This window comes from Oenanthe melanoleuca, chromosome 3 (assembly GCF_029582105.1).
Source record: "Oenanthe melanoleuca isolate GR-GAL-2019-014 chromosome 3, OMel1.0, whole genome shotgun sequence".
In the NCBI taxonomy this organism is placed as follows: domain Eukaryota; kingdom Metazoa; phylum Chordata; class Aves; order Passeriformes; family Muscicapidae; genus Oenanthe; species Oenanthe melanoleuca.
In genome coordinates this window covers 14506686-14530564 of record NC_079336.1, presented here as the reverse complement: position 1 = coordinate 14530564, position 23879 = coordinate 14506686, and the positions used below count along the sequence as shown (strand labels likewise).

The 23879-nt window shown below is 39.4% G+C and overlaps 1 protein-coding gene across 4 annotated transcripts in view; it reads left to right on the top strand.

Annotated features, from left to right (window-relative positions):
• The first annotated feature begins 6124 nt into the window (after window positions 1–6124).
• Window positions 6125–23879, top strand: part of ASAP2 (ArfGAP with SH3 domain, ankyrin repeat and PH domain 2) — an 80745-nt gene continuing 62990 nt past the window's right edge. For all 4 annotated transcript variants that reach the window (XM_056488527.1, XM_056488525.1, XM_056488524.1 and 1 more), the window contains exons 1-2: window positions 6125–6596; window positions 23642–23714. In XM_056488527.1, the coding sequence (XP_056344502.1) occupies window positions 6471–6596; window positions 23642–23714 (199 nt within the window). In that variant the 5' untranslated portion in view covers window positions 6125–6470. The remainder of the gene's footprint in view (window positions 6597–23641; window positions 23715–23879) is intronic.

Sequence of the window (23879 nt, the reverse complement as noted above, 5' to 3'; positions counted from 1 at the left end):
TATTGAATATGGTGCGATGAGTGCAAAAATGGCCCACAGACTGCTGACCTTGCCTGTTTTCATTGGTGATCTGAAGCTGTAGGATCAGACTAAGACCAAAAAGCCATGTGTATGTAAGGGTACCTCCATTGTGTAGCCTTTAGACACAGCTGAGCTGCTGACAGGAAGGATGTTCAGCATGACCTGAAGCTTGAGAAATGACCCTTCAGGATGTGCTTGTTCTCACGAACATTGCAACCACAGAGATATTTACAACTGCCTGGGTACTAGAAAGACTGAGTTTCCCTCTGCAGATGTTAGTCTCCTCCCCGTGTGTCAACAGGCTGGCTTATGGCCCAGCGCAGAGACTGAATGGCTGTGGTGGTTAGGGATGGTGACACAGGATGAGGGAGCAGCCCAGCCAGGGGAAACACAAGCTCTGCAGATGAGTGTTAGAAGAATCTCTCTGGGACTGTAGCAAGACAACTTCAGCAGTTGGTATCCCTGAGGCTTTCCCATCTGATGTGAGCTCCTGAGATGGCCCAGGGGCCTGAGGCTTGATCCGCACAGCACAAGACAGCCCGAGGCTCCGAGACAGGAGCGGCATTCGAGGGTGTCCTGAAAGATAATACACAGCAGTGCACACATTCATCCAGGGCATACCTTACAAATACTGTGAGCCTAAGTTATTAATATTGAATTTAAATTAAACATATGGTGTAGCTCTGATGTTAGATGTTAGAGAAGTAGTTCTATCCAGTTTCACTCTTGAAGCAGCATGCTCCCACACTGCTGGTTTAAATAATATCTTTGGGGAGTTTTGAGGGAAATAGAAAAAAGGCCAACACTCTTCTCCATGTTTTCCTTCTTGCTTTTGTCTACACGCTAGTATGCCTGTTACAGGTGACGCTGTTACTATTATTACAAGGCAAAATAAATATTTTCAATCTCTACAAAAGTCTGAGGCAATGCAAAGGTACACAAGGCAACATCAATTAGGGTGAGAAAAGCATACAATCACATGTGCTTGAAACAGGGATTTTTAAGCAGGCACTTCCGTATGCAAAAGGACCTGAAAAAACATACTTTTCTGAACTTTTTTAATTTACAGAATTTGCACTTATTTGTAGAAATAAATCTCTGGAAACAGACCTACGAGACCAAATAAATTTTCAAATAGCAATTATTTTCAAATTAATTCTAAAAGAGCAGACACAGTTGCTATTCTAAAGCTGCTACATGTTGTAGTTGGCATCATTAAAACATGAGTTAATCCTCCAAAATCATAGGAAAGACTTTAAAATAATCAGATATCTGCTCTTTTGGGGATTAATACATTTAGAAATCATGAGAAGCCTTTGTTCAAAATTGTGGTAACAAATTTTCAAAAGTGGAAGCTGTTTTGAAAGTGTTTCTCTGAGCAATCAACACCAAGGATTGATGCTTCATGGACAAAATGCAAGAATTGGGACGAAATTACAGAATCCACTAATAAGGCTCACCACAAAGTGTTTTACTTATCTTCTATGAATTATATGTACTATAGAAATTTCCTGAGTTTCACATCCACCTGCCTCAAAATTGTCACTTGGTAATTAGCAGCTGCCAGACTACATTTATTTGCATGCTTATTTTTAAAGTTCAAAGACAAGTGATGATGGTAATGAGATTTTCTATGAACCATCTTCTTGTTTTGCTCCCTCAAAACACCATTAATAGAACTAACAAATAAACCTCAGAATCACTGTAAGTACTGAGTACATACAAAGAAGGCCAAGAAAAAGTATTTTCTCAAACCATCTAAAGCTACCAAAGAAAGAAATTCTGTGAAAAACCATTGACATAAAATAAAAATAGAGCAAATAGAAACAATGTCATGGAGCTGGTCACCACTGCTGCGGGTTAGAAAAAACAACCTTACACATTTTGGGTCCTATTCTAGGCAGCTGCTTAAGGGATCATCATATTCTAACCAGACCATCATGTTCTTTACCTGCTATTCTCACAAGTCCTTTAGCATGTCCTCTCATTAAACAGACATTAATTTTGCCCCTGATCCATGACATTTACCTCTAACTCTGTTAAATTTCAAGGACACAAAGTCTTTTGCGCGATCTCTCACGTTGACCCTTATTATTGGAATAATTCCCCTTTAAACACACCAATATACCACATAATCCTTCTTGAAAATGCTACTTAAAATGTCTAAAGAAACATTTGGGCAGCAGGGTGTGAAGATTGTAAACTCTAATACAGACCAATAACCAGTATTTCCTTATATTCACTCAACTGCTTTTCAATTAGCTAATTTTAGATATCAAAATCTCCAGAGGCTGCCTTATTGTTCTGTTTCTATAGCACCTGCTCCTCGGTTTGAGTTCTCACTTACTAGCAGTGATGCAAATAAGGATTTTGACATACAGATAAGATTTCTAAAGGCTCAAAACCAGCCATACAAATAAACAAAAAGATAAGAAAATCAGTTATTTTTAAATCTGTCTTACTATTTTGAAGATCTGACATGTTTTTAACAACACTGACTGATGTAACCATTAATGCTGTTTTGAAGTCAGTGTTGGAAGAAATGTTTGTACAAATCAAGTATTCTGATTAATGGAGCAGTAGTCTGTGTGTATCCAGGAGATTAGAAGTTTTCCAGCAATGTGCAGAGCATGAATCTTTGGAAAATATTTTTTGTTATTAATTTGTCTTCAGTAGAAGACCTTTAACTGAGTGACTGGGTCAAAGAAGGCAGTGGCATTTTGAGGAAGGGAGGGAAGGGAGGGAGGGAGGGAAGGAAGGAAGGAAGGAAGGAAGGGAGGGAGGGAGGGAGGGAAGGAAGGAAGGAAGGAAGGAAGGAAGGAAGGAAGGAAGGAAGGAAGGAAGGAAGGAAGGAAGGAAGGAAGGAAGGAAGGAAGGAAGGAAGGAAGGAAGGAAGGAAGGAAGGAAGGAAGGAAGGAAGGAAGGAAGGGACCAAAACCAGAACACGAGGAGCAGGAAAACCTAGAGACAAAATAGTAGTACCCCATTCTCCACAAGCTAGCTTTGTTCACAGCTGTCTCATTATCAAGGCATTCCACTTCAATACTCATTCACAGGTTCAAAGAATGGGGCGTGGAAGTTAAGTATCACTCATAAATACCTAAAGGCCAGAGTGTAGGGTTAGATGAGCCTGAATATGACATTGAGACCAGAAAGTCTAATAATACTCTTGAATATAACAATGAATAATTAGAGAACCAGAAGAATAATTTATTGAGGTGTTAGGACTATAAAAATGATGGAAGTGCTGAGAAAACAGCCTTTCAGTGAGAGACACAGGACTCGCACACACTAGTAAAAGTGTTACTGCAGAATAATGAGGTGCCATGTGTCAGCTGACTCACAGTCACCACCTGGGTACTCAGTCTGGGTTTGTGGCCAATGCAAAGCAGTTCAAATTAACTCTGCCCTCTTTAGAAGAGGGGAGTTATTCAGTTTGATTTATCAAGAAATAAACTGAGAAATTATTTCATGCCTGTGTACAAGAATGCTTACAAGGAGAAAAGCCTGAGTACTAAATAGTTCCTTAACTGCTGAAAAAGTATAAAAATAAGAGCTAATAATAGTAGATGCAATTAGCTGATGTCCTAAAACACAACAGAAGTAAGGATTCTCTGAACTGTTGAGTCTTGATATCAAGTCTAAACAACTTCTAAAAAGCTTACCCAAGCACAAGTCTTTAGCTTCATAAAGAGTTGAGGCAAATGCAAAGTCTGCCAAGCAAAAAAAGGCCTCACACTTTCATTGGGTTGGCAAATATTTGAATCTATTTAAGTTAAAGGTAGAAGAAGATCAGATAGCGCAGCAATCATCTAACTTAACCTGCTGTACCAAAAAAAAAAAATAGAATCTGTACAATTCAAAGACTCATTACATGATGGTACTGTCTGTTCCTGTTTTCAGCTGGGATAGAATTAATCTCCTTCTTTGGAGCTGGCACAATCCTGTGTTTGGAATTCAGTATGAGAATAATGTTGATACCACACCAATGTAGTTGTTGCCAAGTGGTGCTTACTCTAAATCAAGGACTTTCCATTTTCCCATACTCTGCTTGCTGGCAGGTGTACGAGAAGCCAGGAGGGTGCATAACTGGGACAGCTGATAGGCCAAAGGGATATCCTGGACCAGTGAATGTTATATTCATCATATAAACTGGGGCTGGCTGGGGGTATCAACCACTGCTCGGTGATGGGACAGGTAATCGTCAGTGGCTGGTAAGCATTGTCCTGTGTATCACTTGTTCATCTTCAGTTTTAGTCCTTTCTCTCTCTCCTTCTCAATAAAATTACTCTTGTAATCATTATTATTACTATAATACTTGATTTTGTTTCCATTATTAAACTGTTCTTAGCTCAACCCACAAGTTTTTTCCTCGTTTTTTGATTCTCCTTTCCACTGAGCAGACCAGCAGTGATGAGTGTCTGTGTGGTACTTTGTTGCTTTGTACTGGGCTGGAGTTAAACCATGACACCATCTCAGCTGCATATACTCCAATATCAAACTGTGGACGCAACCACTAGGGGCTGCATTACTATGTTGCAGATTTGCACTATATCTGATAGAAGAGCTGCTGCAGAAAGTCGAAGTCTAGTAGTAGTTGCCTTTCAGACCACAAGATTTTCATCTCCTTTAAAATATCAAAATAAATATGCCACACTGGAAGGTATGGAAGTCAGTTTAAGAATGCTAGTGTTTACTATAATTTTGGATAATAGTGTGATAAATGTTGCTTTAAAGGCACCACCATCAGCTAATGCAAAAATGAAGATGTAAGATCACACATTTTTAGCAAGAATGAATATTTATACCCAACTATACTTACTTACTATGTGACTTACAAATACAGACAATAAACTTAATGCATTAGCAGCAGAATAATGTATATCTTTATTTGCGTAGTAACTGATCATGCATAAATATTAGCAAGGAGGGTGGCAAAGAAGTTAAAAGCAAAACAACAGTGGTGATTTTCATTGGAGAAAATAAGGAATAATTAGGATGGAAAAACTATTAAGAGTTAAAAAACTGAAAGAACATGTAGGTAGTCCCTGTTCATTCATCTGATTTACTACAACCAGTAAAATAAATATGGCTGGCAAGCTTTATTATTTATGCTAAAGGATCTAGCAAGGATTACAAAGGGCAGTAACATCTGGGCAGGCCAGCAGTTATTTATTTGGACATTTTACAAACGGCAGCAAAAGAGTACCTGCTTACTCATTTGAATTCCCTGAAGAGTTTTAAAACAGAGTAATAAAGAATCACTTATAGAAAGCTAATAACTGTATCACCAGAGGGGAGTGAAAGAGCCACAGGGGAGTTTCTGGGCCAAAATACAGACTTCTGAAGCTTTCTGCAGGAATCAGCTAGAAGTCCTAAGGGCTTTGAGGCCAAAAGAAACCACTGCCATGGATCACATCCCCGTATTCCCAACGCAAGCAACACCATGCTCGTTCAGTGACACTTTGCCAGTGTCCCTTCTGCTGCATCAGTCACAAGCGCCACAGCTCGGGCTGAGCTTCACCCTTTTTGCCTTGAGTAATCCTTGTGGCTTTATATTGAAGAACAAAGCACCTCCTCTGATAGCTCTTATTCCTAGAGTACAGAAAAAGCTTTCTAAGAATTTAGATTTAAACGTTACTTAGCCTAAAAGTATTTTTGCACGGACCTCTTGGGAACAACAGCATTTCTCCTTAGCTGCCTCGAAACTAGACAACGAACTCGTAAAACAGATTAAACTGTTGAAACATAAATTACGAGCTGTGAGGAAAGAGACTGTCCCTGCACCTGCGGGCAGTCCCGGAGGAGACAGCGCGGAGACCTGTCCTGTGGGCTTCAACCTGCTCCCCCTCGTACCAGACAGGAACTGCGCCTCACCTTCCCCTGCCCTTGGGTTTTTGTTGTTAAACACTACCCGAAACACACGGCTGGATTCCTCCTGCCTGTCGCCGGGATTACCCAGCCGGCGCCTGCCACCTCCTCTCCCCTCGGGGCGCGGGGAGGACGGGCTGAGGGAGGGGGCCGCCATCTTCCCAGGGCGGGCGCGGGTGGCGAGTGCGCGGCGGCAGGTCCGCGCCGGGGGCTGCAGGGGGCCGCGCCCCCGCCCCGCCGGCGTGTGAGGGAGCGAGGGAGGAGGAGGAGGAAAGCGAGAGGGAGAAAGCGAACGGGAGGGCGGGGTGTGGCGGCAGCTCCCGCGGCTGGGCGTGTGCCCGGCCCCCGGTGCTGCGTGACCGCGCGGGAGGAGCAGGAGGAGGAGTGTGGGTGCGGGGAATTTCCTTGTGTGGCGGCGGAGGAACAACACCGCTCCAGACGGCGGGGCTGCGAGGAGGGCGCTGCCGCCGCCGGTTGCCGAGCGATGTGAGGGGGAGTCCCCCCCCTGCGCCCTCCCCTCCCTGCCCCTGGAGCCGCCTGCTTTCCCCCTCCCTCCCCTCGCTCATCCCCGCCCCGCCATGCCGGACCAGATCTCCGTGTCGGAATTCGTGTCCGAGACCAATGAGGATTACAAGTCACCCACCGCCTCCAACTTCACCACCCGGATGGCCCAGTGCAGGAACACGGTGGCGGCCATCGAGGAGGTGAGCCCGGGCGGGGGGCGCGGGGCGCGCAGCCCTCTCTGGCCTGGCTGCAGAGAACAAGGCGCTACCGGCGCTGGCTCCTGCCGCTCCCTCTCCCGCCCGGCCCCGAGCAGCGCCCTCGACTGCCGCTCGGAGGAAGTGGGGCTCGCCCGAGTGGAGAGGGGAAAGAAAAGGAGCGGGGGAAGGGCCGGGGCGCCGCTCCCCCGGCCCGCGGGGCTCACGCTCCGCCCGCCCCTCAGCGCACGGCGGGGCTGGGTCGCTCGCCGCCCTCAGCTGGGGGAGCCCGAGCCGTCGGTTCTCGCTGCTCCTGAACGCCCGAGGAGCCCCGATCCGGGCGGTTCCGCCCGCTTTCCTCGTAACTGGGGGGTGGGGGGAACTTGAACTCTGCAGGCTCCTCCGTCAGCCCCTTCCTTCACAGCGACACCTGAACCGCCTTGGCCTCGCCAGCTGCCGTGTGGGGCTTCGGCTTTCCCTGTTTGTCCTTTCCACGAGTGTGTCTTTGCCCGCCTCCGGGCACAGGTGGGATTTAATCCGCTTTCCAGTTCCCACACACAGAAATTTAAACGCACTTCCCCCGGCCACACAGTTTAAGGCAGCCTTCCCTGGGGATCTGCTCCCTGAGGGCCGTGCCCGTCCTTCGCCTTGCGGGATCCCGAGCTTCCTCTTGCCTGCCTCCTCCGGGACAGCCGGGCTGCGGGTGCCCGCCGTGAGCCGCTTTTGTCTCGCTACAAGAGCCGGCTGCTTCTCTGTCTTTAAAGATAGTCGGGACGTGCCGTTGAACCTGATGGTGAGAGCCCACTCTGCCTCCCACGAGGGATGTCTGCCAGCACTCGGGAGAGGGGGGCTCGCTTCCCTGTTTCAGATCAGTGGGAAATCTGGGACAGGTCTGAACGCAGTGAGAGCACATTCCACATCCCAGTCATACATGCACAATGAAAGGAGAAGCGTCTGTGTATCTTGACTCCTCTAGCAGCTTCTCTGAAGTAACTTGTAGGAAGGGGAAAGCTTACTTGTGCTGCAGATTAATTTGCTCCATCTACCTGTTACATCAGTTCTTCCAGTGTGTTTTTAGTTGATTTGTTTTGTTGTAAGCATATGTTTTATAAAAAGCCTCTTCAGCAAAAATAATCTTGTCAGTTGTTGATGTCCCTTCTTACAAAAGAACTGCCACTAGCAATGGATTATTAACGTGTCTTAAGTGAACAAAACCCAGGTTAGGTGTTTAAACACCTTTTTCAGGATTTTCCTGTTTTGCCAGTTCCCAAAACCACTAAAGCAAGGAGTTGAATTCAAAATAATCTTGTTCCTGAGGTAATTTTCTGCCCTGCAAGCTCTTGCACTTAAATGCCTGGATTTAATTATGCATTATTAACCCGATAGTCTTAAGATCAACAGTTCTGTAACAAAGACAACCTCTTCCTGAATATTTATAGTAATGAATAATTTTAATTGCAAGGTAGAACTGCTTAATAATTGATTAATACAAGATCAAAGGTGGTATAAACATCTGGGTCAAAAGCAGTTTTGTGAGATATAGAGATTTTTATTTCTGAAAAAAAATGTTTTTTTTCTCTATGTTGAATTTAGTGGATTGGTGTTTGATTTTTAATGGAACTCAATTAGAACATTAAATCTTTCTTTGTATCTGCATATTTTTGGTATTAGATGCTATCTGCTAGCTTAGTGCAAATTGTCTTTAGTAATAATCACGATAAAGAATGAGCCTGGTGAAGTTTGAAAGGCAGGAGGTGAGAGATTGCAGAGACAGGCAGTAGTTGTTAATAGTATTGATCTATCTGGCACTTCTGGCAAAATATCAGCAGTTCCTGCCCGTTTGTGCTGCTGTCTGAAAGCATGTGTGGAAATGCTTTTACTCTGATTTGTCAAAAACAACAAATATATTTTCATAATTTCAAAATGGTGAAATTTTCTTTCAGGCTTAGACTTCTTTGGTTTGGAAATACTCATGTCCTTTAGCATGACGTGCCTGGTTTTTCAGGTTAAATGTGATTCTTGGATAAAAAGCTGTCTATAAATTGTGCAATAGAGAAGTCAGGGCTCAGAAGTATTTTTTTTTTTTTTCATAGGGGGCTGGGCAAGAAGTAATTAATCAGCTTGTTATGAACGAAAGCTTATTAAAGAATGCATCTAAAAATGTTCAGGAAATACAAAGAACCTGTGCATTTCCAGTGGCATTGGCAGTGTGAAGCATTGGTTTCCAGTGCATACTGCTCTCTTGCAGCAGGCAGTGTACTTCTGGGAACTAGGAAGTCTGGCTGTGTATGATTGAGGGAATGTGTTACTTTAAAGCAGTTAATAGGTAAGTTGAAACTGGTTGACTGCTGACTTTGTGTATGTGTTGGTTTGAACATGCGACTGTAAGAGCTAGTTTATTAACTGAAGACACATTTTTGCTTCCCAGGAGATTGTATACATTTATTAAATCAACAAATTAAGTGGTTAATACTGATACTTAGAGGATGTCTCTTTACTACTACTACTCCCAGAAAATCTGGTTCTGGAACGGAATGTTAAACTGCCTGCATGAAGCCAGCTCTAGCCTCCCAAGTCTGGTGCTCCCTTGGGAGCTGGGGAGGCAGTGCAGGAGCACAGGAGGGGGAAGCTGCTGTCATTTGTTAGCCTGAGCTCAACTGTCCTCAAACACTGATGTGTTTTCACATCCCACATGTCTTTTGCACTTAACATTGCTGGCTACTAGTTTTGAAATGCTGTCTTTGTTAATTAGTAGGTGTCTAGTAGTGTCTTAAAAGTTTAATTAATGAAGCTTTCCATGTTGGAGTGGAAGAGGCTTGTTAAGTGAGGAAATCAATAAGATGTTGGACAATTAGAAGTGTATAATTTATCTTTATATCTTTGTGGGCAGTGGAATTATCTTCAATCTGAACTTGGATTAACTGACCTCTGTCAGTTTCACAATATGGTTGATTCTTAGTATCAGTTGAAAATACTTTCAGTTTTACTGTTTTATGTGATTATATACACTGATTACATACCATGGATCATGGCTTTTGAGATCACCAGAAACACCTGCATTGCAGTTTGGGAGCTGGTGCCTGTTCAAACACTTGCAGAAAGAGCGTCTGATTCTTTGCTTAATCTGTTTCTTTGCTCTCTGTAGTGGAAAAGGGATTAGGAAAGGCATTCTTGTGGAACACAAAGTGATTTCAAAGGAAAAGGAATCATATAATTTCTGCATTGTTCTCAGATTAGGGTGTTGTTCAGCAAAATGTTGGGAGTATTTAGCTTCTTCTGGAACAAAATTGCTAGTGAGCAATATGTCACAGGCCCTTACAGGTTACTGTTTAATCTTTACATGTGTGATAATGACTAAGATTAAATAAGTTTTAATTGATAGAGTGCAGAGCATGGTCACATGATTTGGGTAGGGGTTGTTTGAAATCAGTAATCTTGTCTGATGACTGCAGCCTTTTCAATTGTCTGTTTCTGTTAAAGGTCACAGGTTCTAAAAATTTGTAGTGACCATTCTTAAACTATGAATGCTTTAAAAAATCTGGTTTCAGTATTGCTGTTACTTAGAACAGGCACTTCTCTCTTTTATATGCTGAAAGTTAAATAAAATAGCCCCTAAATTTTAGTGAAACCTGAAATATGTTTCTAGAAACTGTGATCATTTTAACAATTTTTAGAAATTAATTTAAAGAGTAATTGAATGACTAGAATCTAATTGTGCCACTTTTTTTTTTAAGCATGAGTCAAGTTTTACAATAACGAGTGGAAGTGAAGCCCATATTTCTGTTCTGTTTATTGGGGCCCAGTGCTGGACTGAGTAAGTAGGATAGAGAGCAGTTTTGCAGGCTAATACATAGAGAGTAGCAGACAGTCCCTGTGCTGAAGACTTTTCCATCTAGTTCAGGATTGAGGTATAAAATTTACCCATCTACTTAAACTTAGCTGCATGCACAGACTTCCCTATGAAGGGAGGAGAATGGAAACATTGAGAGAAGTTTAATATGTTACTGGAACACCTCCACACCATAGTGGCACTTGCCACTGGGATAAATGTGTTCTAAAAAGTAGAGAGGACAAACATGTGGGGGAAATACATAAAAGTGTACAACCAAAAGAAACAGTATAGGTCCCATTCCATGATGATGATACCTCAATAATTCTGTTATTTAAAAGACTTTTTTTTCTCTTTAAAAGATTTTAAAAAAAAAAAAAATTACTACTGCTACAGATGCAGCATGTCATTTCTGTATCAAATCCTTTTCTTCCTCACTGTCATTTATAATGCAATTTTCTATCAGAAATGGCAACATCATCTTGCCACCTAAGGCAGTCCACAGTTTTCAGCTGGCTTGGAGTGGTATAAGGGGTCAATGTTTCTTGAATTTGATTCCCCCTTATATGGTACAATTCTGTAATATTCTCTTCTGCATTTTGGTTCTGCTAAGCTAACAAGGGGAAGATGTAATAGCAACATGGTAGAGTGGGGGAGTGTGAGTCTGGATACATGGATACACCTGAATATTTACTTTTTGCTTGCTACATTTCTAGGACTGGATTCTGTTTTCCTATAGTTGATGATTGTGCTTTGAATTTCAAAGTTACATGAAGAAGGTGTTTCTGTATAGTTTGAGAAGCAGTAGGAAGTGTCATATACTGTAGTGTGTTTTGAGAAATTTACTGTGGTTTCATGTATGTTTCATTTTAATAAAATATATCTTTATTCCCACTATAGCATGCTCTTTACTAGAACAAATTTGCACACTTTTCCTAACTTGTTACTAAATACACTTCCATAAGTGCATGTTGTTTAAAACTTTTTTTGTGTTCCACTTCTGCTTCCTTTCTGGAATCATGATTCTCTGTCATCGGCATCCAAAGAGGTTTCTGGAAAAGTCATTATAACACAAAAGGCATGATGATTTCAGAAAGAGTGTGGGAATTGTTTTCTTTTTGAGAGACATACAGAGGATGAAAATTGCATAAATGCAGGAGCTAAAATGTACATCTTCAGCTGGAGCTTAGTGCATATTTTCAAATAGGCAGTTTAAACCTTTTATGTCGACATGCAGTCAGTTAAAACAATGTCAAACCACAAGAAAAGGTTTCTGTGCACCTTACCTTAGCACATTTGATGAATCTGCTTCAGCATTTACCAAATGCTCCTGTTCCTCCTAGGAGGATGAATGAAAAATACAGATTTATAAAGAAAGCGATAAATATTCCTGAAGTATTTTACTAATTGGGGGTTTTGTGTTTTGAGTTTTCCATAATGTTGCTGTATTTTTCAGAACCATCTTATCTGAATCTAGTGCTGCTAGAAGAGGGTAATGTAGAAAGTGGCAACTTCTGCTTAGGTTTAACCCACCTTCAGTTCCTCTTCTTATCTTCATCTTGTTCTCTGTATACCATAATATGCAACAATTTTAGGTAAAAGTGAAGCCTTTATTTTGAAAGGCTTTGGAGAGTCACAGGACAAAAGCCTAATCCCTGCTTCAAAGTTCTTACAGTCCACATGTCAAGTAGATCTGGCTGATGAATACAGGTGGAGAAATGCAAGAAAACTTGGTGCACCTCTAGTGTAGTTTGTTAGTAGATGAAACATTGTGAAGTGCTTTCTTTTTATTCATATACATTGGAGTAGTGGTTATTAAACACTTAATTCAACTCTTAAAGCTATTATTTTTTTATAATTTCCACCTTCCATATGTGTGAGTATGTGTATGTATTATATACAGCCATTCCCTGTGTAAGCTCCAGCACTGCAGCTTCTGAGCCTCACTCTTGACTGCCCAAATGATCTGTCTTCCCCAGTTTCCCTCAAACAACCTTTCCACTTAAAGCTCCACAAAAGTCGGGTCTAGCCTTGTTGGGGCTGACTCTTCCCTCTCTTGTCTTGGGTATCAAGCTTCTCTATGCTTTTGAAATGTTTACAGTCCCTTATGTTTCTTAATTTCCTGAAACTCCTTTGCTACAGCGATTATTGGTGCTTTGTCCTACCTTGGTGGAGGTCTGTGCCTTGGCCCAGCCCTGTCCAAGGTACTGGAGCAATGGCTAGAGCTCAGGTGGGCTTCACCCCAAGATGAAATGCCTCTCATGGATGGGCCAGTGGCAAGAGCCTTCACTTGTTCTCAGCCCTTGCTGTCTCCAAATAAATCATATTCTTCATGAAGTTGCTAGAGAGGGAAGAAGTTGTGTTATAGTCAGGCATCTGTCATGGCAAGCCAAGATGCTGACTTTTATGTAGGGAAACAGAAGCTGGAGGGCTAATTTGAGAATCACCGGTTTAAAAGAAGGTATAAAGTTGTGGAGACAAATGAAGTGTTTGTTGAATAGTAGGGGCTGAATTAATTGTGCACTAAAAGCAAAACAAAGAAATTAAAATATATATATATATATATATATATATATATATATATATATATATATATATATATATATATATATATATATATATATATATATGTATATATATATATGGAAAAAGTCATTAAACTGAGTTCTGGTGAGGTTGATAGAACTGAAGAGTTCATGTACTAAAGTCTGAAAAATGTTCTTTAAATATCCCAGAAATGGGGAAAATAATGAGAAAATTTACAGATGTGAAACACCCCAGGAAGAATGTCACAAATTATCTGAGCCTGTCAGACATGTGAAGAAAAAGCCAGAGGAAAGTTTTTTTAGAGGAAAGTTTTGTTGTAATGAATATGTGTAAAGATAAAAGACAAATTTGCAAAGGTCAAGTTTCTTTAGGAGTGACAGGAGATAGTAAAGCAAACAAAAACACTCTTAAGCACATGGAATTGCAAGGGGAAAAAGAAGACATAATTTGCAGTTAGAATGTTGTAGTATTGAAGATAATGTAGGTATTGCCAAATCTAAACAAGTGCTGTGCTGCAATTTTTGAGCTCAAATTGTGGGAGAAGGTAGAATGGAGGGCAAGAATAGAGATGCAAGTAAACAAGGCAATAAACAAAATTGTGAACAAGAAAAGGAAATTTGAATTAAAAACAAATTGAGAAATTGAGTTATCTAGGAGCAGAAGTACTGTGATAGCATATGAGAAATTGAAGGGTCAGGAATTGCCACTTGGGGAGAAGCATTAAGGAGGGGATGAGGAAATGCATAAAAAGTCTGAGGAAGTTCAGAGGAATTGGTATTGCCAGGAACTGCAAAGGAAGAGGGAGTGTGTCAGTGTTCACACAGGAAATAGGATGAAAACACGCCTGAAAATGTAGGGGGAGGGCTAATGTGAAAAGTGTAGCAAGGAGGTGTGAGCAGGAATATAGGGAAGGGGTAGTGCTGGGGGACAGGGAATAATGGTGGTAGCTGTATCCTACTGTGTAGTTTAGGAGTGGAAGAAGAGTTCTGTATGTTCTCCAGAAAATGTTATGTGATTCTTAGAATTATGCAGACCTTATGAGATATTATAAATACCTCAATTTTATTTGGAAAGAGAAAATAATTTACCTTACCAGGGGTGAATTTACTGATGGAGGAACTGAGATAGAATTGTAACTGAATAGGCTTTTTCTTAGGAGCAATGGTGCTTTGCAGGAAATTAGCTTGGGTGGTGTGATTCAGTACTTTTCATCTCAAGTATTTGTTTTCAAGTGAGTAGGTGTTGGACAGAATTTGAAAAATTTGCTTCTTTGTGTGTGTGAACTCTGCTTCACAAAAATGTTTACTATGTAAGTGACATACTGTGCAGTGAAGTGTATTTCTTTAAGAGTTGGCTGTAAAAGTTAACGTGAAAGAAGCTGTAGTATAAATTCTAGCATCCGACTTGTTAAACCAAGAGGAAGTAGAGAGCTGAGGGAGAAGGCTGAAGAAGGGTCCTTGTTGTCTTGGAGCAGTGTGGTGTTCACAACCATCTGCTGTTTGTGGACCCCTCAGCAAGCCCTGATTAAAGATCAGATTATCAATGTAGTTCTAGCCTGAAATCTATAATTCTGTCTAGGCATTATGCTAAGTATCCATGTAGATACATCAAAACAGCTGAAGTGATTAGGGCTGAACAAACTACTTTCATGTTCCTGAAAGCTTTGTTCTACATTTAAAAAGCATATAGGAAAGGAAAGTAGTAGTGAGGGGTAGTGGATGTTCTTACAGATTTTCTCATGTTATATGATTTCTGTTCATTTTTAGGGAAAGATTTCTGTCCTAGAATATGCAATTTCAAGGAGACTTAGGCTGTATTCTAGGGAAGTCAACTCAGAAACAAATGCATTTAGTAATCATTTAAAGCTCCTTCAATCAAACAGGATTACTGTTTGACAATTGCAATAGGAGTAGAAATTTCCTTAGCATTTGCAAACACATAACCCCTGCTCCTTAAAACATGCAGTATGGAGTTTTGCAGAGCACATATTTTTAATAATTTGTTTATTTTCCAGCACTGTATGTGTATGTTACACAACAATAGAAAAAATGCCAGCAGAGTCCTCCTACGCTCTGAGCTCATAGACTCAGATGCTAATTGTGCTGATGAGAATAGCATTGAAGAAGCAATGAAGTAGTAAATCTTTTGTAAGCTGCTTTTTGTTTGGTTTTGTTCTTCTGCTTAGTTCACTCTCTTCTGTTCCTTAAATGGTCTGGATGTAGATGACAAAATTTTCATATAACTATTTCCAGCCCAGTCTGTTCTAGGGATGGAGTGGTCATGGTTGCCACTGCCTTCTCTGTTCCCCAGTCCATATGGATGTGGCACTGGTGTAAGGATACATGGTGCTTGGTTACATATAGATTCAGGCATTTGTCTCTTCTGCTTCAATCAGTTGGTTCAGTAACTCTTTCCTATTCATTTAAGAACAGAAGTTCTGATTGACCTGGACATGCTTCTCTGTTCTAAATTGCTTCAATTTTAAGTGCAGAAGTTCTTTTTCTTAGGTAGTCTTAGGTGACAGTTGTGCATGAATTTACCTTCCTAATGCTTCATTGATATGGAGAAGTACCATCTGTTACATTTGATAGATGCCTTCCATGACATGAACTCTCTCATTATTTTGGTAAAGTCCACTCTGGGATAAAGCTTTTATTTTTGCATCAATATTATTTAAATCAGTATTTTATATCTACTGTTTGGATTACACTAATAATTGCATTAAGTTATACTTAAAGCTGCTGAAATTCCAGTAGAATTTAAGACCATTGCTTTCAAGATTGTCCTGTGATTTCTGTGTTGAGCATCTAAAATGAATGGCACTTCAGATGCATTATTTTGTTTAAGTGTGTTGATACTGAGACCATGCGGAGATTTTCAAAGGTAAAGTGAATACAGAGAAGTTGGAGTGAAAATCACAGACTGAAGTCTGGATGCCACTATAGAACAGAAATAATTTTATAATGTTTCAAGAGAAAATAAGTTTTATCATTTGACACTGGATTTTATGTGTAACAATATACAGTTAATATTATAGGTAGATGGTGTTAATAAATTTCTACCCTGATAATAGAGGAATGATGTCCAATGTGCTGCTTTACCTCTGATGAACCTTGTTTTGACAGCTGGTTCTGTATGTCTCTAGGAATAGTTGATTCATTTGAGGTGATTTGTCTTGCTCTCCTGAAGTCGCTTCTAGATACCTCTGCCATTCTTTGTTGTGGGAATATGGTGTCCTAAGAGTTTCAGGTGTGTCATAAACTAGATAGAGTTTGTGTGCCTTCTATTCCCTTTCAGAATGGACTCCTTGTATGTGTTTGCCAGAGATGTTTGTGGTATTGATTTGTTATTTATTTCTGATAAAGAACTCTCAGAAGTCTGTTAAGACTGAAGTTTGATTTTGCTATGTTGTTGTAGACTCTTTTCTAGGCTAGTTTCTTGTCCCTAGAATTACTGGATACCTAAAGAAGAAAAAGTCAAAGAGTGTTGGATGAGGAGGGATAGATCAGTTTATGACATCCAGCTGATTTGTGCACATACTGCAAAGATTCTCATTTTTAGCATAAAATACATCATACATAGGGAGAAACAGAACTGTTTAGTTTATCATTGCTTTATAGAGATTGTAACAGGAGTGTCTGGCTTGTTCAAGTAGAGGTTTTGAAGACTACAGATACCAAATTAGACTACTAATATGGAAACCTTTGAGTATCTGGAAAATACTTTGATTTGTTAATTGCTTGCATAAATAACTAAAAATTCTCTTTTCAGAAAGCTTGTCACATGCAGAATAAAAGAGATTTATGTTCTGCAAAGATTAATTCTTGTTGCTTCTGATGGTGTCCGAAAAGATTTAATACTGGGGAAAGAGTTACTGAATTAAAAAATCTGCAAAAGGAAAATCCCATTAGCCAGCTCATCATAATGCTGCTGAATGATATAGAGTGAGGATCAGCCTCTTCCAACAGCTGGACTCCAAACCATGAATGGCTTTGATGGATGCTGACACCAGATAGAAATGCAAAAACATGAAGATAGAAAAAAGTCCCTTGCAGAATGAGGACCAGAGAATTTTGACATGGGTAAAGGGTTGCTAAATCTAACTTGTCCGTTTAAGACAATCATCACTGGAACTTTAATCCTGTTGCCTATGTTACTTTATTTTACATGGTGATGATTCTTAGAATGTTGAAGCATGTGATAGTAAATAAATGGAGATGGATATTAGGAATTGCCTATTGTAACTGAAAAAATAAACAACAATTAAATATTAAATAAGGGAATTTTATTTACCCACCCTCTGTTTATAAATGAGCAACTATAAAGAATAAGTGCATCATCTATTAGATTGCTTATGAGATCTGTATTTAAAGTCCAGTCATCTTGTCTTTGAAAGCAAATAGCTGCAGTGTTGGAGAAGGAAAATATATTTCTCAGTGTAAAAATTAGTTAATGCAGGAGGTGGATGTGTTCTGAGAAAGAGTTGACATAAGCAGCTTTCATTCTTTCTCTAAGCATGCGATTTTATTTCACAAAAATGCTTGATGTCTGTTTCCCAGATAAATATTTGTTGCATTTCTAACTTTTTGTAGTGAGTGAAGCCTGTGGGAAATCAATTAATACACAGATACCTGCTTTGTTTAGTGTGAAACAGTCTCATTTAGTGACTTTGTATTAATAACGTAACATTTTGTATCTCTGAACCTCTGATTTGGGATTTCTTTTCTGATAGAAGTAGTCTGTTGGAGACTTCTGGTTTTTAGGCATCCCTTGTTTGTTTTAATAAATGCATTGTACCAAGTCATCATGCTCAGGTCTGATTTTATACACAGCATAGAGCAGTTCCAAATTCTTCCATCGTTCACCTTTGCAGCAGAATTTCCTTGCACTTTCAAGTATTAATTTCCCAAAGCACAGGGATATTACTTTTTTCCACCATGCATATCCTTAGCTCAAGAGTTTACTGCATTCTTCTGCCAAATACACCAGTGCTTGTTTAAAAAGATTGCCTTGGCATTGGGCCCACAAGAGCCACAAACCCAGATGCTGGAGAAATAATGCTTTTGTGGAAAGGGACCTTTCAGAGATGATTCTGCCATAAATTCTATCCTTTTTTTGCAGGTTTGTCTCTGAAGCTTTAGTCTCTTTAGCTGACAGATCTCACACCAAAGACCTCATTTATACTATCATAGCTACTGCAGTTTTTCACTTGCATACTCCAAGTAAAGCAATTGCCCCAAATTAAAGTTTTTTAAAAATTACTGTTGTTCTAGGATACACTCAGAAGCTACAATGCCTTGCCCCAGACTATGCCTGTAAGGGTTTTTTTCCACCTTTGTATCAATCCCTCTGTGAATGTGCAAGCTGATCAGTGGAAGGAAACTGGAGAGGATTTAGAAAAGAAACTAATACATTGAAGGAGGAAATGACATAACAGTAGGAGAATGAGAAGAGGATTCTGGAAAGGGATAACAAAATTTAGAAAGTTTTTTTATCACTCTCTGTAACAAAAAAGTGAATTGAAGCCAGTGGTGTTGACAGTTCATTTCTAGTAGAAAAATAACAAACTGAGACAGAATGTCTGTGGATATCTCTGCTCTTTTGAGTCAGCAAGGATTAATTACAGCAAATATCAGATTGCCTGTAAAGATACACCAGAAAAGCCAAACTATTGTGCTTCCTGGATACAAGTATAAAAAACCTACTGTTAATTTTAAAACAAGACTAGTCCAATGAGGCACAAGAGCCTTGTCTTGTTTTGCTGTCTTTACAATAATTACTTGATTGCCTCTCTTTTCTTTTACTGACCAGGTTTCTTCCTGTGCCCTTTTGTTTTTGGGAAGGTTGTTCCTATATGTGTTCAGCATCTGCAGCAGCCTCTGGCATTATTATTTATTCTGAAATACTGGAATGGATGAAGTGGAGGATTTATGACTGTTGAGCAGCCCTGTGTTTTAAAGTAAATTGCTAAAATTAAGAGTAAAATCTGATTTTATTTTAAGGAAATAATGTTAAGGTAACTATGTATAGTAGGTCAAATATCAGTGTGTTAATTTTTTTTTGTATATTTGTCAGTTAGATGTTCAGTATAGGAAAGAACACATAGGTTCCTGGCTCTGGGATAATTTTTCAAATGACATGAGGATCTATTTCCCAAAATTTTGTTACTGCTTTAGCAGTACTTCCAAGCATTTGTTGCTGTTGTTCCAATGGACTCTTTATTTTGCAAAATGAAACTTTCTGCAAATTCAGATCCAGTGCTATGAATACTTTCAGCAAAACCAATAGCTGAAAATGTGAAATAGTTACTTTTACACTTGCCAAAAGGAAGCTGCTGTGGGTAAGAAGGAAAGGATGCATTTGAGATTTTTGAAGTGTTTTAAATGCAAGATAAAGTAAAGATGATGGCTAACTCCTTCCTCTTCCTCTGTCACTACTTCCCGTGGTACGCTCTCAGTCCCTTGTCTGGAATGAGAAAACTTGGGCTTCTTGTTTCTCTTGAGAATAGCCTGTTGGGCTATGTAGTGTTTATGGTTGAGAGTATCTCTGTCTGTTTTTAAACTCATTACTGGAAACTGGGAGATTATCCTGGGGAAGGATGTGTACGTGCTTTTCCTTACTGCTCTGAACATCTGCTGTTGGCCGCTCCTGATAGAGGATATCAGGTTAAATGCAGTGTTGATCTGATCCAGTATGGCTGTTTTTCTATTCCTTCACAGATAATTAATTATTTTCTGGGCCACAAAGAAAAAAGACACTGGTGTGAGGACACTTGCACAAGATAAAGACCCAGACTTCTGTTAGTTTGGCACAAAGCATGTTTAATGAACCACTAGAGCCTGGGGACTCTCCAGTTATGTTGCTACTGCCCCGGTTTTCCCCATACCCTTTGGCATTGTGAAAGGTGCCAAAATCATCTCTAGGATGTTCAGTTTCTGAGTTTGTCTTCATTCTTTTTTTCCTCCCTCAGTTAAATATGCTAATAATAGAACAGTTTGTTTCTCCTTTCTCCTCTGAAAAGAGCAAATAATACATTCATCTTTTGTGGCAACCATCTATATTGCACAGATCTGTTTAGACAATATAGATGTGGGGATTGATGCTAATATTTTTCTTCTCTGTTTTTCTTTTTTTAGTGGGGGGGAAGCAGTGCAACTAAATGTTTGAAAATTGTATATGCTGGTGGGCTTAAAACCTTCTAGGCAATATGAAACAGACTTAAACAGAACTACTACTACTACTACTGCTATTATTATTATTATTTAGATTGAGGCGTAGAGAGTAGGATGTAGAATAACATTTCAGGATGTTCCACTAATCTCAGACTGATTTCTTCCTGGTAGAATGGAAGAGTTAATTAGTTGACACATTTTACTGTACAAAATAGAAAACTTTGAAGAAGCAAAGATGGAAATTGGTCTTTGGCAAGTGAAACTAGACCTTGTTCCTACACGTGGAAAAAGGCTTTGCTACTTATCACTGGTAGCTTGTGTCCTCTGTCTTGTGTTCCTTTGAAAATTTTGTTTGATTTTGATATGCTTATTTCCCTCTCTAGTTTGTTTCTGGCTAAAAAATAATTTACCTTAAAAATGGTTTCATCAGATTGCCATCAGAAATCATGTGAAAGAAAATGAGCAGAAGACATAAATACTGTATTTGGAAAAAAGATTGCACAGACAAGGACACACTCAAGAAAGTCAGTTTCGAGTTTCTGTTTTGTTCAGTTCACATGCATAGCACCACTTCCACAATAATGTGATTTCTTGTCTTATGTACTGGAGAGAGTTTCTTTCCTGCTTTATATTTACTATTTTTAACAATAGAGAAGTCTGAGTGCTCATCAGTAGAACTGAGTGGAACTATGAAAATTATTTATATGACCTCATAGACTGAGTTATGCTGAAACAGATGCTAAAATAAGCAGTCTTACAATAGAGATTTTTGAGGCAGAACTAGAAACATTACATGAGAGGACACAATGATCCCACTATATGGTCACTTTTCTTCTTGTTCAGGAGTTTACTGGCCATTTTAATTGAATAAAAAGAAATGTTAGTATATGCAACATCTGAAGCCATTTTAAAATTTCCTGCTTCTGAAACTACTGAGAATGCACCAAGAAGATGAATTAGGCTGCATTTTGATGCATGTGTGTGCATTGGTATAGTGTGTGTATATTTATGTGATAAACACAAGCTCAGAAATGTGAACTACAATGTAGCTACAGTTGGATTTAAACTGATTTCCCAGTGCTAACATGTGGGCAAAGAAAAGGACAAGGAAATACGAAGAACGACACTGAAGAGGAGGAGCTGACATTTTCAAGTTTTATCCACAGTTGGAAACATAGTAATTGTATTCATAAATGTATCTAGGTCCCTTTCAAATGGCTAGATATTTTTTATCCTTTGTTTCCTGTTTGGAAAGCTTTTCAGAACTGATTTTTTCCCCCAATTTCTAGTCACGGTTTGTTAAGGTTCAGGTACAACTTTGCACTGACATAGCTGAAAAGAATGGCAGGGGATGAAGAGAGGACTCAAGAAAGCCTGACCTGTACAGTTCAGACACATTAAGGTTTTAGGTTTTGCTTGTTGTGTTGTCCTTGGTACTGTCAGTGGGGTGTTTTCCTCATTATCCTTTGTTTTGAATTGTTATGTGGACCAGCTATCTGAAATGGATTGATGCTTAAGTTGTCACTGGTGTATTCGGGCATTATCTGCCATTTCTGTGGACTCTGGTTTTACTGTGCCTTGTGGCTTTGTTCCTCTGCTGCCCTTATCCTGGTGAAAGTGGAAGTTGGTTGAGAGACATTTCAAACCAAAATGATGACTTTAGTTGAGGAAGAGGATTGAGGTTTTTTCCTTACTGGGAGTTTGTGCTTTCTGACTGAGGCAGTCATGGGCCTGAGGACTTTATGAATCTGTTTGGTCCCTGACCACAGTAATACAATTAATTCCATGCATTTATCCTTCCAGCATTTATCTTCCTCAAGAATTATCTCCCCCAGTCTAAGGTGCAGAGATTTAATATTTTCTCAGCTGCACATACAAACCTAAGGCTTAGCTGAGAATTGAATTTGTAAGTTTTAAGGCTGTCAGCCTTCTCTTTGGACTGTTGCTAGTATTGCTTGTAGTTAAAGACATTCCTTTCCTTTGGACTTCAAGAGGGTGATTGCCTTTTGATGCAGTCATCAATTAAATTATTCCTCTGTAGTCAGCTGTTTGGGGAGTGCTTTTCTGAGGTTATTTTTAGAAATCATACAATGAGGGAATTCACTTCATGTACTCCCACCCAAACAGGTGACTAATCTAACCTTGGAGATCACACTAGATACAGACTTGTAGTAGATGGAAATCAAATTGTTGAAGAGGGTGAACAGGTCTGGCATGGCTTTTATGGGCTTGCTTAGATTGTTTTATTTTCCCTTTCCTCTGTACTTCAGGACTCCAGGTGAAAAGGCCTCTGCAGTTCTCCTGCTAATACGTTTCAGATGTGGATATAAAGATATTGGAGGTAGAACCTCCAATGGATACAGCAATACCATGATGCTGTAACCATTAATGTTAAGGCATTGTCTAAATTGGTTGGTTTCCATGGAATGCTGTGAAGATTTTGTTCAGCTATTTGTGGTCTAAATGGATTCAATTTAAGAATACTCCCAGAATCAGGGGGCTTAATATTTCTTTTTTGCATTCACTGTATTAAAATAATTGGATAGACTCCTAGGGGCTGAATTTTCCACATTGTGTCTCTTACACAAATGATTAACAATAAAACAATGGTAGGTCAGATGTGTAGCTGCTGCAATTCATTGAAATGTTTTGAATGAAAACTGGAATTAATTTGGTGGGTTTCTTTGCTTTATCATGTATCATGCTAAGCAGCTCTTGACATAATACAATTTGTAGTGTTCAGTATTGTTCTTCAGTGGGATCTAAAGACACCACCATCTCTGAAACATATTTTCAAGTTTCACAATTTTTTTTTTTTTTTTAATAATTTGTATAGTCATAATTCTGCTTCTCCCTTCTGGAACAATTCTACATTTTTGAGTCTGCTCATATTTCACTTCAGTAAGCAAAAGGGCTGCCTGTTTTTACTTCTTTCTTCAAAACAAATTGATTATAAGTGCTTGAGCATTCTGGACAAGATTTAAACTTGAATTTTATATAGCGTTGGGGAAAGCTTAGCCTAGTTAAACTGTGTAAAATATATTTGAGAGATATGCAATTTATTTTGCTCAGCATAGCAGTTGGAAAGTTCATATAATTGAGAATGCAATTAACTAAATTATCCAGGAGAAGTGAAATTAAATTCCATTTTCAATATTCTGCCTAAGGAAGTGCTATTGCTTGTTTCTTCAGCAATGTCAGAACATATGATGGGTGAAAACTGTTTTAAGCTTCTTTAATAATTCAGCATGGAAAGATGATACCGTGTAAATTGTTTCCTGCTGCGTTTACATGATGCTGGTCACCAGCCAAAGATGGAGGAGGTGTATTTTTGGGCAAAGGGACAGAATAGATTATATGGATGGGGGTGGAAGCAAATGGCAAGTAATTTATTAATTATGGAAATAAAGTTACCTATGTAATAGTTGTAACTACAGCAGGTTTCCAGGTCAGAAATTTGCCAAAGGACAATCCACTATTACTTTTTTCTCTTTTGTTTTTAGGCTCTGGATGTTGACCGAACTGTTCTCTATAAAATGAAGAAATCTGTCAAAGCCATAAACTTATCTGGTCTGGGTAAGTACATAATTCCTATTAGTTTATATTGGTGAAATTGTAAGATTTAAGCAGTCAGATGTCATACTGAATCAGAAAGAGTTATATGGGTAACTCTGAGAAGAGAAATATGTACGTTTTAAATGGCAATTTTGAACTAGCTGTTTGATCATGATCTCAGTAAGG